General features: G+C 43.9%; 1 protein-coding gene across 1 annotated transcript; it reads right to left on the bottom strand.

Annotated features, from left to right (window-relative positions):
• Positions 1-9,723: 9,723 nt before the first annotated feature.
• LOC123346879 (olfactory receptor 10A4-like) lies at positions 9,724-10,590 on the bottom strand. Its single transcript, XM_044984325.1, has one exon. The coding sequence runs from the start codon at positions 10,588-10,590 to the stop codon at positions 9,724-9,726; it is 867 nt and encodes a 288-aa protein (XP_044840260.1).
• Positions 10,591-20,259: the final 9,669 nt, after the last annotated feature.

Below are 20,259 nucleotides of genomic sequence, written 5' to 3'. Positions count from 1 at the left end.
GTCTTGAGCCCCAACCCAGTAACCTGGGACCCCTTGGGCAGCTCTAGAGGCAACAGTTCCCCTCTCACAAGCACAGTGTCTGACTGTAGAAAAGACAGTTTTAATAAAAAGGAGGAAAGTAACCTGGCATTAACTTGGGAAAATGGTGCAAGCAGGATTCATAACATAAAACCATGAGCAAAAAAACCCACCGCAGAATACATTGGGCAGTGTCCTTGTACCTCTGGTTCTTAAGTCCAGCAGCCAAAAGTTCCTTTAGGGTGCCCCTCCCTTCACCACACCCCACTCACTGTTATTGTCCTTGGTCAGTAAAGACCCAGAGTTCAGAAGTGCATCTGCATGAGTTCACTCCCACCCAGCAGGGCTGGAGGGGAAGAAAGCACCTTGCTCATTCCGCTGCTCAGGTTCTTGCCCTGACGTCTGCTACTCTACCAGCTGCTCCCTCTACCCTCTGGAGTGGTTTAAGGGCCCACAATTTAACACAACTCTCTGCAATTTCAGCTGTTAGTGGGGAAGCCCCACTACTAGTGCAGGCTGGACAGTCTCTGGCATCAGAGACACTGCCGCAAAACAGGTCTAATGCTTAGAGCTGGTTATTAGTGATTTCAATTCTGTTGGTTTGCAACAAGACTCTCAATTGAGTCTTTATAAAGTCAATTATTAAACAGTGGAGAAAAGAAGGGTTTGGCACCCTTCAGCAAAGCCCACACCACAAACTACCTGTCCTAACCCTCTCTAAATTCCACTGGGCTTTGGCACCCATGTCTCCTGCTTAGCGAATTCAGTTAAGCTGAGGGTGAGTCCCTCCATCAGGGTATGAAAGTATAGTTCTGCTACCCTTGAGCCCCACAGTAAGAATTCACAACCCTTTATTACCCCTGCTCCAATAACAAAGTGACTTGTGATCCAACACCACCAAAAGTCATTATTTGGGCAAAGCATTTCCATTGTGCCTAGGCAGAATAGCTGTGTCTATGCAAACGAGGTCAGTTCATGAAGTCTTCTACCCCAGTTCATCACTAGAAATCAAGGGAGAGTTCATGCAGACTTTGCTTACACTTAAAAAAAGGAAAAAAATCGCACAGGGAAAAATACTTCACATAACGATGAAACACTAGGTGATTGCCTGTTAAAACCTACTGCTCATAGAATAATAATATTAAGACTCAGAGGGGTAGCTGTGTTACTCTGGATCTGTAAAAAGCAACAAAGAGTCCTGTGGCACCTTATAGACAAACAGATGTATTGGAGCATAAGCTTTCGTGTGCAAATACCCACTTCCCATGCGTCTGAAAAAGTGGGTATTCGCCCTCAAAAGCTTATGCTCCAATACATCTGTTAGTCTATAAGCTGCCACAGGACATCTAAATGCGCCCATGTCCTGGCCGGCAGTCGAGCACCCGCCGAAAGGCCACCGAAATTCAGCAGCCTTTCGGCACTGACGCCTCTGGATGACGCTGCCTGCCGCCAACAAGCAGCGTCATCCAGAGGCATCGCTGCCGAATGCTGCCAAATTTCGGCGGGTGCTCGACTGCCACCACGGTCCTTCGTCCGGCACCTGCCAGACGAAAAAGGTTGGGGACCACTGTATTAAGACTATATCTGCTGCCACCTACTAGGCATTTCAGAAAATAGCTGTCCATTTCTCCTGCTTTGAATGTGTTGCCCTCTAGTGGACAAATTGCAGCATCACTGACCTTTCCCTTTCACATTACAGGACTTTATCCTGTTCTGAAATATAGTGACCAATATGACAGACCTTTCCTCATTTCTTTCAATCTGCTGCCCCTAGGATCGATTACACAGCATAATAGTCTATTGCTCTGTTCTTAACCTCTGCTCTCTTCTGGAGTTAACTACAGTGGATGCTGTAGCTGCCTCTTTCCATCCTTGATGCTCTTGTGACCCCGTTGATCATTATTCAGTATAACAACCCATTTCTTGTCCCTTAACATCTGCTACCATTTCACATTCCTTATTCCACCATGGCACATTTTTCTGATCTTTAGGTAGTGTTGGTAACCTAGCACTAGCTAGGCTGTCTGTCTCTGATTCCCTTATTAACATACCTTCAGAATTCCTCAATATCTTCATTTATACATTGTTCACTCACATTCCTCACTTTGGTTTCTAAAGATATTTCCAGTTCATTACATAGCATAGAGGTCCATTGAGTCACAAAATTATTTCCTCACCATTTACACTGATGCCATCTAATCTGGATTATACAGCTTTACCTCTGTCCACTTCCCTTTGCTGGTCATTTGGCAACATAACTTTTCCTTTCATGACTTCCCCTTTGGCTGCTATCCACTGGGTAGCACCGCTGCACCTTTCCCATATCTCTACCCTCTAGTGACCCTAGAGAGCATAATCACATCTTTCCTCCTTCTTACCTACTGCTAGGTGTGTGCTGCTCCAAATTAGAGCCACTGGGAACAAAACTGTACAACAGCATGATTGCAACATTAGTGGCAACAAAAGCACATACAACAATAGCAGTGGCTCTCAAATGTTTAGCAGGGGTTTCCCATCCATCCAGTGCATTTCTGTTGCTGTGGGTCTGTTTCCAATGGAAATGCATAGATTGAACCTGTATTAAAGAGAGCCTGAGACTGTGCAGAGAGGAGACAACACAACACATACGCACGCAGCCAAAAAGCATTTAACAACAGAACCTACCGTGACAGAATCCAAGTGATTCTTGAAGCTGAGATTCTCAGAGGCATCTAAGAGAGTTAAGCATCCAACTCCCATTTAGGGGCACTCATTGTAACGGGTCCCCTCCCTTTGAACTGTTCTGTGCAGCTGCCAGCAGCAAAGCAGCTTCTGCCTTGCAGGGTCACATGCCGAATCCCTCCTCAGTGCCCGTTTGACAGAGCAACCCCAGGAATGGCCTCAGTTCTACATGTGCCCTGGAAAACCCCCACCTGTGTCTGGACAGTATTGGTGCCCCTGACTTGTAAGTCTAGCTCTTTGTGTGCCCAACCTCCCAGCCTCCAAGCGCCGTGTGAGTCTGGGGCTGGTGCTTTGTCGGAGCTGGTCCCACCTGAGTTTAGCCCAGGTAAGAGCTATGAAGCTGTTCCTGGTGAAGTGTCCAGAGGTCACTGCTGCGGCTTGGCTGCTTGAATCCAGCCTGTGTGAGTGTAGTGAAGGTGGGGTTGCAGAGGCATCTGATGACAATAATCTCAATTTCATGGGTGGCAGATTTTCCAGGCTTGTGTCCCCATCTATGTGCACCTGGAGTTAGTATTTTTATTGTACAAAAATAATTTTGATAAAAATCTTTTTTTATGGAAATAAAAATTGCTTAAAATTGTCTCCACTCTGCCTGGTGTCCATGGAAACATGGTTATGGCCACCTCCCTCCTTGGTCCTTCCACTAGATTGACAATACTGACCCGCGTTCCGGCTGGATTGTCCATTGTGTCCTTAGGGGCACAAGAACTGCAGCAAAGAACATGATGTCACCCACTGTGTTTTATTTCTATTTGACTGTCCGAATTAGATTACAAAACTTTATTATCTAACATAGAGAAACAATGAACAGCGGATATAAATAAGGATTTACTTGGATTGTTAGTGGATTTTGTGCCTTACACAATGTGAGCTCTGTGCATTTTCAAACGTTGTACACACTCCTTACGTAAGGTGAATATTTAGCCAAGACCATGGACAAAAATACCATCATACTGCATATATCAGTGCTGAACATGATAGAGTGATAGAACTGTCCACAACTTCATTTTCCTATATGATGTGTTACATGGAGACATCATGGAACTGTAAACACTGTCTCAGTAACTCCATACAGATAATCTCAATTTTTTTTTCACATTAGTGGTGAGATTTTTAATGGGGGTTTTCAACTCCCTCCTTTCAATTTCAATGGGGACTGATAGCCTGATATTTTCACATCTGCCTGGCTGATTTAGGCAAAGTTGTTATCTAGGAGTCTCTGCATGTTTTTTCTGAAAGCCACATATTTACTGACTGCTTTGCTCAAGGCTTCCTTGACCTCTCTGTTCCTCAGGCTGTAGATGAGGGGGTTTACCAGGGGAGTCAGGACTGCATGGCAAAGAGAGAGCATTTTGTTTAGGACACTTAGTGTCTTATGTCCCTAGCAGGTACACAATCATTAGAGTTCCATAGTAAATTGTCACCACAATGAGGTGAGAGGAGCAGGTGGAAAAGGCCTTTTGCCTCCCTTTGGTGGAAGGGATTCTCAGGATGGTGGTGAGGATGTACATGTAGGATGTCAAAGTTAGTAGGAATGGAGGCAGGGTGAATACACAGGCTGGTATGAAATTCAACAATATTATCAGGCATGTGTCCCCAAAGAGAGTAATAGAAATGATCAATTTCATTCGGGCCACAGAATATTAACTGTGACATGAATTATACAAAGATGTCAGTAACCAAACAACCCTTTAACCATGACCCAGCCGCCAAGTGGAGGCAAAATCTGGTATTTGTAAGAGCTGAATAGTGCAAGGTTTTAAATATTGCTAAATACCGATCATAAGACATCGCTGCTAGGAGACAACATTCTGTAGCTGCCAGAGCACAAAAGAAATACATTTGTATGAAGCAGCCATTGAATTAGATAGTTTTGTCCCCAGTGAGGAAACTGGCCAGCAACCTGGGTAGGATAGTTGAGGTGTAGCAGGTCTCCAAGTTCCTCAAGAAGAAGTACATGGGGGTGTGAAGGTGCTGATCGGCCACAACTTGCACCACAATGACGGTGTTCCCGGCCACAGTTGCCACGTAGACATCAGGAAGAGAAGAATTTGCAGGTCAAGAAAAATCCCAGGAGGAAGAATTCTGTGACCGCGTTTGATTTCTCCAGTTTGTGTCTGCCATGAACCGAGTCTAGGAACAATAAAGCAAACTATGCAATTGATTTGGAGGAACATAGAGCTGAAAGTTAATCAAGTGTCGTGAATTAATTCCATAAATATTCAAAAACTCCCCTCCCTCTCCTGGCTAAATGTTGACTTCAGTCAAAGTGCAAGGAGTCTCAGTTTGAGAACAGATCTTTGTATCCATGTAGACCATCCTCTGCCATATCAGAGCAATGACTAATAAAACAGTCCATTTCTCTGGTAGCCAAGTACTGATATGACAGATCAGACTCTTTCTTTATCTACTATTGTATACCAACTAGTGACATACTCAAGCTTAGCAATGATGCTTAAATGCAGTATTTCACTTCTGACAATGACCAGAATCATGCCATGACTTAGGAGTCAAAATCAATAAATACATCAAGTAAAATGTTGAACTGAAATTTCCAGTTCAGTCTATTATCCTTAGTCACCGATCTTCTGTTAGAATTAATGGAAATTAATCTAACAATGTTCCGTGGTATATTCAGCATTTCAATGCCCTGTAGGAGAAGGAATAATTTCTCCGCCCTCCTCATAAGAGATCAGTTTATGCCATAAATGATGAAGTGGAGTAAATTCTCCCTTAGTCCCTGTTGTGGTGATGGTGACATGGTGAGGGACTTGTCACTCCTCAATGGTTGCCTCCCTCCCGTAGGTCCCTGGGGAGGGCAGATCAGCATTTTATGTGTCTAACACTGTTGCAAGCATTGCAAAGCATGCTGCGAAGGGTTAAAGGTGTAAGTGAGGAGTGACAGTTTCCTTTGTAGGTTACAAGATGCCGAGAAGGGGGGAAGAAGAAGAAAAGAACAGAGAACAAGTTAACTCAACACAGTAGCTAGCTCAGTGTGAAGATAAGACACTGGCCCCCACCCAAGGACACTGCTGACAGCTGAGACTGGGCTGACAGCCAAAAAAGATGGGGGCTTGAATGTGCCCAAGCGGCCGTGAGAAAGAAATTTCCAGCTGCACAGACCTGCAGAACAGCAAGGCCAGCAGGAAGGAAAACAAAGTCTAGGGGCTGCAGAGATGGAAAAAACAGACGAGACAACGAAAGAGGGAGCCTCGCCTCGTGTCCCTCGAACCGGGTTGTTTGGGTAATGTTGAAGAAACCACAGAAAGCCAGTTTGGACTGGCACAAAGGGCACCAAGAGCAGAGGTCCTCGAATGGAGCATCCCTCCCCTGCACCCTCCGAGGAGCCAGGACTTAAAACCCTCCTGAGAGCTGGAGCAATTTGGAGAGCAACAGCAGACCTGGATGGCCTGAGCACAGGACAGCACTCTCGTCCACCCCCCCACACTTCTGACGTTACACCCAGGCCTGGCCAGTCTTGGGTAGTGCGTGTGTGAGTATGAAAGCGGGTTAGGGCTTGGGACACTAACACTTTCTTCCCCCTTCCCCATCCCGGGGTGATGTGGGAGACTTCCCAGCACTCTTTGCTGTTGTTTTATTATTTTATTAATAATGCTTTAAAATTTAGATGCTTGATGTGTTCCGTCATCTCTTCTGCAAAAGATCCTGTGGCCTCAGCCTGATCACCTGACACTGCAGGCAGATTGGTAACAAAAATCTGTCACAGACTAGCAATGCCTTTTCTGTTTACTGATGTTCACTTTGTAGCGATAATAAAATACAGCTCTTTGGAGAGTGGATCTTAATCACGGACAAAACCAGGTTGATGTGCAACCATAACTGGGGAGTGACCCTCCCCAGGCCATAATGATTGTGGGATAACAACACAAGAACAAGAAGACACTGGGGGGAAGATGCTGTCCCTGAATTCAGAGTATAGAAACAATCTGGCATGTGTCATCCCGGCTAGTAAGACTTTATCAGCATTCGCCACCCCGTTGGGTCGCACCGAGAGCCAGATTCTCAGCTCATGGTAAATCAAGGTAGCTCCATTTATGTCAGTGGGGCAGATCCCCAACTGAGGACGTATCACAAGACATGGATCTCAAGCTCCATCTCTGTGAAATGGTGCTATGAATGCTGACTGGCACTGTGGTGGGAAGGTGAGGCTAAAACTGCTAATATTCATCTGAAGAAGAGCTCTGTGTAGCTCAAAAAAGAATCCTGTGGCACCTTATAGACTAACAGATGTTTTGCAGCATGAGCTTTCGTGGGTGAATACCCTCTTTGTTGGATGCAAGGTGCCACAGGATTCTTTGCTGCTTTTACAGATCCAGACTAACACGGCTACCCCTCTGATACTTGTAGCTCAAAAGCTTCTCTCCTCCACCAACAGGTTCATTACAAAGCACAGAGCTCCTTTTCTCTGCAATGTTCTTTGCTCACCACTTATACAGTGTTCTATAGCTTCACTTCCCTTTCCACTTCCCTCTGATGGTCATTTGGCAACATAAATTCTGCTTTCTTGACATTCCACTTTAGCTGCTGTCCATTGGGCTGCATTCCTCTTCCCTCTAGTGGTCCTACACAGCATAACTGAATCTTTCTTCATTTCTTACCTATTGCTAGGTGTGCACTGTTCAAAATTTTAACCATCGGGAACCAAATCACACAACAGCATGATTGCAACATTAGTTACCACAACTACACATTCAAGATTAGTGGGTCTCAAAGGTTTAGCAGGGGTTAACATTAATTCAGTGCATTTCTGTTGCTGGGGAGTCTGTTTCCAGTGAAAATACATAGATAGAAGCTACAGTGACAGCAGCCCAGTGGTTCTCCAGGCTGAGATTATAGGAGGCTCTAAGTGAGTTAGGCACCTAAATCCTTTTGAAATGGGAGATGGATGCTTTACTCTGTTAAGTCACATAGAAAATCCTTTCCGCAGTGCTGAAATGCTACAGTTCTCATTGGTGCTCAGCACCCCTGCCTCTTGCCAAATCCTGACATGCTCACAGTGGCTGACCCATCATTGGTGTGTTTGGCACCACAGGAGTTCCGCTAGTTGCTAGGCCGTAGCCACTTTCTCTCACCATAGACTGTGTCATGCCTGGAGGAGGGAGGCCTGCATGCAGCAGAGATCAAAAAGACACCTTGGGCAGGCTGGACACAGTATCCTGAGAACTAGCCCTATCAGGACATGCACTCATTGCAGTGAGTTTTGAGGACACTCATTGTAACAGGTCCCACCATTTCCACTGCTCTGTGCAATTGGTGGCAGTAGAGCAGGTCGTACCCTGCAGAGTCGCATGCAGAGTCGCTCGTCAGTGACCATTTGACAAACTCAATCCCAGAAATGGCCTCAGTTCTAGAGGTGCCCTGGCTTGTGAATCTACCCCTTTGTTTGCCCAACCTCCCCACCTCCAAAGGCAATGTGAACCTGGAGCTGTTGCTTTGCTGGAGTTGGCCACAGCCAGGTTTAGCTCAGATAAGAGCTATAAAGCTGTTCCTGATGAAGTTTCCGGAGGTCACTGCTGGGGCCTGGCTGTTTGCATCTGGCCTGTGTGAGTGTAATGAAGGTGTTTGGACAATAAAAATACTAACATTAATTTTGATAATAATGGCTTTTTTACAGATATAAAAAAATGTTTAAAATTGTCTGCACAGCTCCTGGTGGCCAGTTGAAAACTCCATGATGGGAACATGGTTTTCGCCACCTCCATCCCTGGTCCTTCCACTTAGATGGCCATTGGAAGTTTTCATCTAAATTTTAATGGGGCTATGCAATGGGACCCCCCGGTGTACAACCTGGAGCTGTGGGACTACTGTGCCCACTTATTTCTCCAGCCTGGACTATCTCTCATGATGCTTTAACAGTGAGAAGCAGCAATCCCCACCCTCCCCAGTTGCTGTTATCACTCAGTCACCAGCATACAGAGACGGTCAGCGGAGTTGCATGAATGCTCTCCAAGTTACTGATGAACTATACAGAGACACCACCAAATCCCCCCAGCCTTCCACCCCCAGAAATGTACCACCTTACACTGCTCAAGCCCTTCTCTTGAACAATGCAAGCTCATTAATTAGTTCACCTCTTCGTCAAAGGAGAGTGGACATGCATCAGCCCTTGTAATCTGAGCAGATTCCCCAAGCATTTTACACAAACTCGCTGGTTAAGATTAAACATTAAAATAAGTTTATAAACTACAGAAAGCTAGATTAAGTGATATACATGTTAGGTAATTATCTCTGACCCTTATGCCTAAGAAATAAAAAAGAAACAAACATTCTAAATCCTAAATTTTATCAGACTCCATAAGATTTGATTCAAACAGCTTTTCTCACCCCACTGGATGTTGCAGCCAGGTTACAATTCTTAATACAAAGGCTGAATTCCCCTCTCAGCCTGGGATCAACCTCCCCAGTTCAAAGTCTTTGTCTTCCCAGCTCTCTTGTTGCCTCCAGAATAGGTCGGGGAGGAGAGAGGTGGTCTCATGATGCCACTGTCCCTTATTTTATACTCTCAGTTCATGTCCCTGAAAAATAGTGGCCCAGACATGTCCTGGTGGGTCTTGCTGAGTCAGAGTTCAGCAATTCCCATTGCGTGGTGCTTGTGCACCTGTCCTACAGAATTGTGAATGTCTTGTTTACAATTCCCCTGCTGGTCAATGGCTGGTGATGGTCATTTAACGCCCGCCTGGGTGTGGGTCAGCTCCTTTGTCACTGGAGAACTAACTGTGGGTGACTCCCAGACTCCCAACATATTCAGCAACAACCATATAACAAAATCTGATAATGACGTATACAAGAGCAATGTGTTTCAGCGTATCATGATGTTTCATATGATACCTTACAACGCATGCTTTTAATCACAACCACATAAAAAAAGATGAATATGGGGATTACAGGGCGCTACTGTGAGGTACAGTGCTCATTGCTTCAATCACCCAGGCAGCTTTAAAATCTTCAGGCTAAATTATTATCTCATAGTCTCTGCATGTTTCTGTGAAAGCCACATTTACTGACTGCTTTGCTCAAGGCTTCCTTGACCTCTCTGTTTCTCAGGCTGTAGATGAGGGGGTTCACCAGGGGAGTTAGAACCGTGAAGCAAAGAGAGAGCACTTTCTTCAGATCTCTGAGTGTATCACGTTTCGGTAGCATGTAGACAATGATTATGGTTCCATAGAAAATTGTCACCACAGTAAGGTGAGAGGAGCAGATGGAAAAGGCCTTTTGTCTCCCGGTAGTGGAAGGGATTCTTAGGATGGTGGTGCTGATACACACGTAGGACATTGTGGTTAGTAGGAATGGAGGCAGGGTGAATATGCAGACTAATATGTGATTCACCAATTTGCTCAGTTGTGTGTCACTGCAGGAGAGTTCTATCAGTAGTATGGGATCACAATAGAAATGATCAATTTCATTTGGGCCACAGAATATTAACTGTGATATGAATAATAAAAAGATGGTAGTGGCCAAGTTACCATTTAACCATGACCCAGCAGCCAACTGGAGGCAAAACCTGTTATTCATTAGGGTTAAATAGTGGAGGGGTTTACATATCGCTAAATACCGATCATAGGACATTGCTGCTAGGAGACAGCATTCCGTAGCTGCCAAAGAGGCAGAGAAATACAGTTGTGTGATGCAGCCAGCGATTGAGATGGTTCTGTCCCCAGTCAGCAGACTGGTCAGTAACCTGGGTAGGATGGTGGAGATGTAGCAGATCTCCAAGTAGGACAAGTTGCCCAGAAAAAAGTACATGGGGGTCTGAAGGTGCTGATCCGTGACAACAAGCACTGTAATGAGTGTGTTCCCAGCCACGGTTGCCATGTAGATCACTAGGAACATTAGAAAGAGAAAAATTTGAAGGTCAGGGAGATCCCCGAATCCCAAGAGGATTAATTCTGTGACGGTCGTTTGGTTTCTCCAATCTGTGCCTGCCATGGTTTGAGTCTAGGAACAAAAAAACAAGCTGGGCAATTGAATTGGAAGAACATAGAGTTAAAAGTTAATCAAGTCTTGTGAATTAATACCATAAATATTCAGAATATTCCCTTCCTCTCCTGTTTACAGGCTGAAATTTTAAGGCTAAAAGTAGACTTTAGAGCAAAGTGGCAGGAGTGTCAGTTCGCGGACAGAACATTGGTACCCATGTAGACCTCCCTCTGCCATATCAGAGCAATGACTAATATAACAGTCCATATCTCTGGTAGAGAATTGGTCTGATCTATCATATCCCATATCGTGACATACCAGAGCTTAACAATGACGCTTAAGTTCTATATTTCACTTTTGTCAATAGCCAGAATAATGCCAGGTCTTAGTAGTCAAAACCAATAAGTACATCAACTCAAATCTTAGACTCAGATTTTTCATTGCAGTCTAGTATCCATATACACTGATCTCTTGTTAGATTTAATGGACATTAATCTAAGTATATGGAATGATGCAGCCTCTGGCAGGACACTACTGAGAGTATCAATTCAGGATAAGATTGCTCTGAGCAGGGCAGTTACAGCCCAAAGACGGAGTTCCTTTACTATTAAGGGATGTCAAACCAGCCAAATAGAGAGGATTTTGGTTTTACCTCATTGGCTAGCCATAAGTCAAAAAAGGAATTCCTTTAGACACTCCAGTTTCCCAATATCACCACCAGCATCACTCCTTATGGGGATGACTGGTTATGAAAACCAATATCCAAGTAAAACAAGAAAGGTTCTCCCGGTCTGAAAGGACCAAGCCCCAGACCCAGGTCAATATACACATCAGATCTTACCCACAAATCACACTGTTGCCAATCCTTTAGAATCTAAAATCTAAAGGTTTAATCATAAAAAAGAAAGAAATATAGATGAGAGCTAAAATTGGTTAAGTGGAATCAATTACATACAGTAATGGCAAAGTTCTTGGTTCAGGATTTTAGCAGTGATGGAATAAACTGCGGATTCAAATCAAGTCTCTGGAGTACATCCTCAGCTTGGATGCGTCATTCAGTCCTCCATTCAGAGCTTCAGTTTGTAGCAAGGTTCTTCCAGATGTAAGAAACGGGAATGAAGACAAAATGGAGATGATGAGCCTGTCTTTTATAAACCTTTTGATATGTGGCTTGTGCTTCCTTTGTCTCAAATACAAGCTACCAAGCACATGGCATGGAAAAACCTTAGAGTTCTATCCATAGGCATTTCCCTGTATGCCTTTCTGATCAGTCATAAGCTATATCTGCCTTCTCTCAATGGGTCAGTTGTATAGCTGATGGTCCTTAATGGGTCATTCCGCAGGCCAGGCTGATGCAAATTGTGTGAAGTGTCACCCAGAAGCATAGCACAAGTTTGAAATACAGACAGTACAGAGCCAATACTTTTAACTTTAAATATAAACATGATACATGCAAACAGGTAGCATAATCATAACCAGCAAATCATAACTTCCTTTGTACAAGATTTAGTGCCACTACAGAATCTTGGTTGCAACAATGGTCTATACGGTCGCACTTTGTGTCAATAACGTCACAACATATATCCTGGTATATTCAGCATTTCAATGCCCTGTAGGAAAAGGAACAATTTCCATCCCTTCACAAGAGATCAGTTTATATTGTAAATTATGAAGTGGAGTAAATGCTCCCTTAGTTCCTGTGGTGGTGATGGTGACGTGGTCAGGGACTGGCAGCACCTTTTCTGTTTCCTGATGTGGACTATGTAGCAGTAATAAAATACAGCTCTTTGGAGGGTGGATCTTAGGAAGGGTCAAAACCAGGCTGATGTGCAACCCTAACTGGGGAGTGAACCTCTGCACTCCATAATGATTGTATGATGAAAATACAGGAACAAGAACTGCACTGGAGGGTTGGAGAAAAAAGATGCTGTCTTTGAACTCAGAGTCTAGAAACAATCTGGCATGTGTGATCCAGGCTAGTAAGATTCTGTCACCACTTGGCATCTCATTTGAGAACACACTAAGCCAGATCCTCAACTGGTGTAAATCAAGGTATCTCCATTTGTATCAGTGGGGCAGATCCCTAACTGCGGACCTGTCACAGGACATGGATCTCAAGCTCCATCTCTGTGAAATGGTGCTATAAACACTGACTGGCACTGTTGTGGGAAGGAGTGGCTAAAACTGGAAACATTCACCTGAAGAAGAGCTCTGTGTAGCTCAAAAGCTTCTCTTGTTCACCAACAGAAGTTTATCCAATAAAAGATATTACCTCACCCATCTTGTCCCTCTAATATTCACAAAGCACATTGATTCCCCTGTTTGCTGTTGGTATAGAAATGCAGTCAGGAAGATGGTGCTCACCTGTAATCGCAGCACAGCCCAAGCTTGAAGCGATGAGTTCTTATTTTTCAGTGTTTGGCCGCCAGGACTCAGGATCCTCAGCTGAGGTTTTTCTCTTTTGTCTTTCTGCAGAAGCTGGATTTTCTCAGTAGAGAGAACTGCATCTCCTTGAATGGACGAGCAGCTGCCACACTTTGTTTTAGAACATGCTCTTCCTGCTCTATTTACAAAGTGTAGATGTCTGCTGATACTTGTATCCTTCTCCATGGAAAGCTGCCTCTCCCTTGATTCAACCTCTGAAGAGGCTGAGCCTGGGGAATTAGTGTTTTGTGTGTGTGCACACAGTACAAACAGTTGTCCTGATGCAACCAACCTCCCCCACCCAGAGGAATTTCCTTTCTGCTGTATGAGATCATAGCTCTGCATGGCTGAAATCTAATGCAGCATCCATGGAGTGTATGATTGTGCAGAGATTGACTCTACTCAGTCATCTTTAGTCATGTCAGTTGTTCCATTGAAGGCAACTCCACCTGCTGTTGGACTGAGTGATAACAGTACCTGGAGGGGTTTGCTTCTTGTCACTAGCAGAGCACTGTGACAGACACCCCAGGTTAGTGTGTTCAGGGGGCAGAGCAGGTCTCACAGTTCCAGATTGTACCCTGGGAAACCACACACACTGTCACAGTTTCCCATTGGAGGAGAATCCAGTGATGTGGCCTCTTAGTGTAACTCATTTGTTTACACGATATATACCAATCTTGGAAAAAACAGGTGGCCACAGACAACAAGCAGGGTCTCCCCTCTTTTAGGGATACCAGACCGTAAGCCAGGAGGAGGACTAATGTGCAAGGACTCCCCCGCACACAATAGTTTCAGCCTAGGACACTAAGGGTGAAAGCTGGGTCATTACCAGTGAGTGGGAGCTGGGCAAGGCAGGGTACTTCTCTGTATGACCTCTCTGATGAGTGTTGCTGTGCTTCTTTCTAATGCTGTTGCATCATGTGTTTACATATTTTTGATGCAACAGCCCTCTGGTCTGTGTCCTAATAACAATTGCAATAACTTCCCTATAAATCCATTGTCGTTCCTAGTATGTGCCTTTTGGGTTGCCTGAAAATTCTGTGTGTTGGATTCTCATTTCTGAGAGGTTCCTGCCTCTCCCAAAGGAACAGAAAATAAATAGTTTTAAATGGGAAAGGAAATGTCCAGCCTTCTCTGTCCTGAAGCTACTGGGATTATGCAAAGTGACCACTTCTGGGGGCTACCCTGCTTTAAAGTAAACTTCTTAGGTTTTCTGATCTCTTTGATTTGGCCAATGTTCACCCCAAGTGGCATTGAGGAGTTCTCAAATCTGTACCTGGAAAAAGAGTCGGAGAGATTGTAGATATGACAATTGGAAAGGGTTTTCAATAAATGTATCCTTTTATAATCAACTCTTTTTGAGCCCCTGCCTGGTGACAGAATGGAACCTGGACATTTGGTGGATGCCTAACTAGTCTCCCCAATCCCTGGTCTTACTGACTGAAGAGGTAAGGAGAGAAACAATATATTTGAACTCACATTCTTATTTAAATATCTGAGGTGGTGAAAAGCAACCCTAAGTACAGAGTAACTGCACAGGGGTTGGTCTAAGGTAACTAACCTGTGGGCATGTCATGGTTATTATTAAACAGCAAAGCATCACCATTTGCAATGTCAGGGACTAGATATTTACATGGATATCAGTAATGTCCAGAGTTATCATAATTAATGACAACCAACATTCTGGAAGGGATATTAAACCTCTTGCTTCAGAGCTTGAGCCAATCTCTAAGTAACAGAGACCAAGGTGAGAGCTATATGGGGGGCAGCTTATCCCACCTCTACCTCCTATGGGATTCTTCCACCTTCCTCTTAAACATCTGGTTATGGCCTCTGTCAGACAGGATATTAGACTAGATGGACCTAGTGTCTGATCCAGTCTGGAAATTCCTATGTTCCTATGGAAAGAAAATAGGTAAATCTGGGGTCATTCTGCTCAAAGTACAGACCAGTATCTGAGTTCTGGAATACTTGAATTAGATACTAGTCGAAGAGGGCAATTTGACAGGATCTATCTCCATCCACTAGAAGGCAGTCCTCCCCTCCTCCCTCACATTTCCTTAAATTAATTTTATATTGTCTCCATACAATATATTTATATTGTCTCCATGCACCTCCTTTCCAGAAGTTGGTATATAAGCATGACATTCTCATTTTTTTAATCCAAGTTTTCTCATATGAACCCAAATAAAATTATTGTTTCAGCTTTTCAGCAACAAACCACTTGACTTATTTATTACTAGTTTGGTTGCAAAATAGATTGGGAAAACATTCATCTCAACCAATTTTGGGGTTGGTTGGTTTGTTTTTATGCTGATAGTGTTTGAACTTTTTAATAAAGGTCCCACTTCAACCTATCTTTCACCTGACTAATTTTGTGTCTCCAAATCTTTGTTGCGAACATTGCCCAGTGTGACATATTGATTACTTATATAACCCTTCTGCCAGTTGAAGTTGGCAACAACAGGGACCAGGTTCAATATCTATCCTTTCCAACAATACAACACAAAACCAACTCCAGCCCCAAACCAGTAACCTGAGCTAATTACACATTACCCCTTGGGCACCTCTAGAGGCAACAGTTCCCCTCTCACAAGCACAGAGTCTGAGTGCAGAAAAGAAAGTTTTATTAAAAAGGGGGAAAGTAACCTGGCATTAACTTGGGAAAATGCTGCAAGCAGGATTCATAACAAAAAATCATGAGCAAAACACCCACCCCAGAGTACATTGGGCAGTGTCCTTGTGCCTCAGGTTCTTAAGTCCAGCAACCAAAAATTCCTTTAGGGTGCCCCTCCCTTCACCACACCCCACTCACTGTTATTGTCCTTGGTCAGTAACGACCCAGAGTTCAGAAGTGCATCTGCATGAGTTCACTCCCACCCAGCAGGGATCACAATAGAAGTGGTCAATTTCATTTGGGCCACAGAATATTAACTGTGATATGAATAATATAAAGATGGTAGTAGCCAAGCTACCATTTAACCATGATCCAGCAGCCAACTGGAGGCAAATCCTGGTATTCATAAGAGTTGAATAGTGCAGGGGTTTACATATCGCCAAATACTGATCATAAGACATCACTGCTAGGAGACAGCATTCCGTACCTGCCAGAGCACAAAAGAAATACAGTTGCAAGAGGCAGCCACTGAATGAGATGGTTTTGTCCCCTGTCAGCAGACTGAACAGCATCCTGGGCAGGAGGGTGGAGGTGTAGCAGGTCTCCAAGCATGACAAGTTCCCTAGGAAGTAATACATGGAGGTGTGAAGGTGCTTATCAGCCACAACTAGTGCAGTAATGATCATGTTCCCGGCCACAGTTGCCATGTAGATCACTAGAAACATGAGGAAGATAATAATTTGCAGGACAGGGAGATCCCCAAATCCCAAGAGGATAAATTCTGTGACAGCTGTTTGGTTTCTCCGGATTATGTCTGCCATGGGTTGAGTCTAGGAATAATAAAGCAAATTGTACAATTGAATTAGAAGAACAGAGCTGAAAGGTAATCAAGTGTCATGAATTAATTCCATTAACATTCAGAAACTCCCCACCTTCTCCTGGCTATCAGCTGAAATTTTAAGGCTAAACAGGCTTCAGTCAAAGTGCAAGGAGTCTCAATTCGACAACAGATCTTTTATATCCATGTAGAGCACCCTCTGCCATATCAGAAGAATGACTAATATAACAGTCCATTTCTCTGGTAGCCAAGTACTGATCTGTAGATCAGACTCTTTCTTTATCTACTGTCATATCCCATCTAGTGACATACAGAAGTTTAACAATGATGCTTAAAAGCAGTATTTCACTTCTGGCAATTGCCAGAATCATGCCATGACTTAGGAGTCAAAAAATCAATAAAAACATCTACTAAAATGTTGAACTGAGATTTCCAGTGCAGCTTATTTTCCTTAGGCATCAATTTTCTTTTATAATTACTGGAAATTAATCTAACAATGTTTCCTGCATTTCAGTGCCCTGTAGGAGAAGGAATAATTCCCGCCCTCCTCACAAGAGATCAGTTTATGCCTTACATTTATTAAGTGGAGTAAATTCTCCCTTCGTCCCTGATGGTGACGTGGTGAGTGACTGGCAATGTCTTTTCTGTTTCCTGATGCTCACTATGTAGCAGTAATAAAATACATCTCTTTGGAGGGTGGATCTTCGGAAGAGACAAAACCGGGCTGATGTGCAACCCTAACTGGATAGTGACCCTCCGCACTCCATAATGATTGTGGGTTGATAACACAAGAACAAGACAGACACTGGAGGGTGACAAGACACTGTCTCTGAACTCAGAGTCTAGAAACAATCTGGCATGTGTCAATCCGGCAAGTAAGACTCCATCAGCATTTGCTACCCCATTGGGGCACACCGTGAGCCAGATTCTCAGCTCATGGTAAATCAAGGTAGCTCCATTTGTGTCATCAGGGTAGATCCCCAACTGAGGACCTGTCATAAGACATGGATCTCACGCTCCATGTCTGTGAAATGGTGCTATGAACGCTGACTGGCACTGCTGTGGGAAGGTGAGGCTAAAACTGCTAATATTCACCTGAAGAAGAGCTCTGTGTAGCTCAAAAGCTTCTCTCCTCCACAAACAGGAGTTAGTGCAATATAAGATATTATCTCACCACTTTGTCCATCTAATATTCACAAAGCACTTTCATGCCTCAGTTTGGTGGTGGTATAGGAATACAGTCAGGAAGATGGTGCTCACCTGTAACCAAAGTACAGCCCAAGCTTGAAGCAATGAGCTCTTATTTCTCAGGACTTGGCCACCAGGATGTAGGTTCATCAGCTAAGGTTCTTGTCTCTCCTCTTTCTGCAGAAACTGGATTTTCTCATTTGAAGAGACCTGCAGTTAAATGAAGGGATGAACAGGTGCATTTGATCTACCTTTGGAAAATGAGCTTTCCCTTCGATTTACAAAGTGTAAATGCTGCCTCATACTTGTATTCAGTCTTCACACTTTTTAATATGGTCCCACGTCAGCTTTTCTCCCACTTGGTTCATTTTGTGTCTCCAAAGCTTTGTAGCTAACAATGACCAATGCCTATTCAAGGTGATGGCCTGTTATAAGGGCAGCTATTTTCAGAAATGCCCTCTAGATGGCAGCATATATTGACTATTATTAAAGGAGTGGTGTAAGTAGATTATATCACCCTTACAACATGCTTTCACTTAGGGAAGAAAAACTAAATGCACAACTACAGAATGGGGGAAAAATGGCTTGGCAGCAGCACTGCTGAAAAGGATCTGGGAGTTGTGGTGGATCATAACGTCAACATGAGTCAGCAGAGTGATGCTGTTGCAAAACAAAGGAAATGCAATTTTAGGTTTCATTAACCGAGGCATAACATGAAAGTCTCAGGAGGTGATAGTACTGCTCTGTTTGGCTCTGGTTAGGCCTCAGCTGGAGACTGTGTCCAATTTTGCTCACCAGTGTATAGAAAGGATGTAGAGAAACTGGAAAGGATCCAGAGGTTACCGACAAAGATGATCAAAGGGATGGAATGCAGCCATATGAGCAAGGGCTGAAGGAACTGGGTATGTTTAGCTTGGAAAAGAAGAGATTAAGGGGGGACATGATAGTGCTCTTCAAATACTTGAAAGGCTTCCATAAAAAAGATGGAGAAAAGTTGTTCTCTCTTGCCACAAAGGGCAGGACCAGAGGGAATGGGTTCAAACCGCAGCATAGCAGATTTAGAATAAATCTCAGGATAAACTTCCTAACTGTAAAAACAGTAAGACAATGGAACAGACCACCTAGAGAAGTTGTGGAATCTTCTTCACTGCAATTTTCCAAAAGGAGGCTGGACAGCCATGAGTCTTGGATGGCTGAGACTGAACAAGTCCTGCGTCTTGGCACGGGGTTAGACTAGATGATCCTTGCGGTCTTTTCTAGCCCAATGGTTCTGTGCTGCCACCTAGTGGCGATTTTATAGTATAACTTTCCCACTATTTTCTTGGGTACTGAAATCTATTGGTCATTCATCAGTATTTCTGACACCCCACCCCCTTTAATTTCCTCTACTCTGCTGCCATCCCATGTCGATTTTCCAGCATGACAGCCTGTAACTCTGCTCTTCTCTAGTGGATTCTTTTTGCTATAGCTGCTGCTTTCCCATTTTTGACTCTGTCACCTAGCAGACATTATTTAGTATAACAGCCCATTTCTCAATCCGTAACATCTGCTATATAATTTCTGCTTTCTTGCCCTTGGCCATTGGGATGCACCTTTCCCATACTGGGAGAAAGCACAAGGAGGAGGGTAAAAGACAGGAAACCTTGTGATTCATACTGAGAATTAGGGGAATCAGCTAATTATCTTAGCTGCATGTACACGAATGCAAGAAGTCTGGGAAACAAGTAGGAAGAATTGGGAGTCCTGGCATAATCAAGAAATTATGAAGTGACTGGAATAACAGAAACTTGGTGGGGCAGTTCACATGACTGCAGCACTGTCATGGATGGGCGTAAATTGTTCAGGAAGGATAGGTACAGGAGGAAAGGTGGAGGAGTTGGATTGTATGTAAGAGAGTGGTATAATTGCTCAGAACTCCAGTTTGAAACTGGAGAAAAGCCTCTTGAGTGTCTTTGGGTTAAGTTTAGAGGTGAGAACAACAAGGGTGATGTGGTGGGTGTGTACTATAGACCACCAGATCAGAAGGATGAGATAGATGAGACTTTCTTCAGACAACTAACTGAAGTTTCCAGATCCAGGCCTTGGTTCTAATGCAGGTCTTCAATCACCCTGAGATCTGCTGGGAGAGCAATACAGCAACGCACAGGTAATCCAGGAAGTTTTTGTAGATTGTTGGGGATGATTTCCTAGTACAAATGCTGGAGGAACCAACTAGGGGCCATGTTCCTCTTGACCTGCTGCTTGCAAACAGGGAAGAATTGGTAGGGAAGTAGAAGTGGCTGGAAACCTAGGCAGCAATGACCATGAGATGGTTGAGTTCAGGATCCTGACAAAAGGAAGAAAGGAGAATAACAAAATATGGACCGTGGACTTTAGAAAAGCAGACTTAGACTCCCTTAGGGATCTGATGGGCAGGATCCCCTAGGAGTCTAACATAAAGGGGCAAGGAGTCCAAGAGAGCAGTCTGTATTTTAAAGAAGTCTTATTGAGGGCGCAGGAACAAACCATCCCAAAG

This window comes from Mauremys mutica, chromosome 12 (assembly GCF_020497125.1).
Source record: "Mauremys mutica isolate MM-2020 ecotype Southern chromosome 12, ASM2049712v1, whole genome shotgun sequence".
Taxonomy (NCBI): domain Eukaryota; kingdom Metazoa; phylum Chordata; order Testudines; family Geoemydidae; genus Mauremys; species Mauremys mutica.
This window is presented reverse-complemented; position numbering and strand designations above follow the sequence as displayed.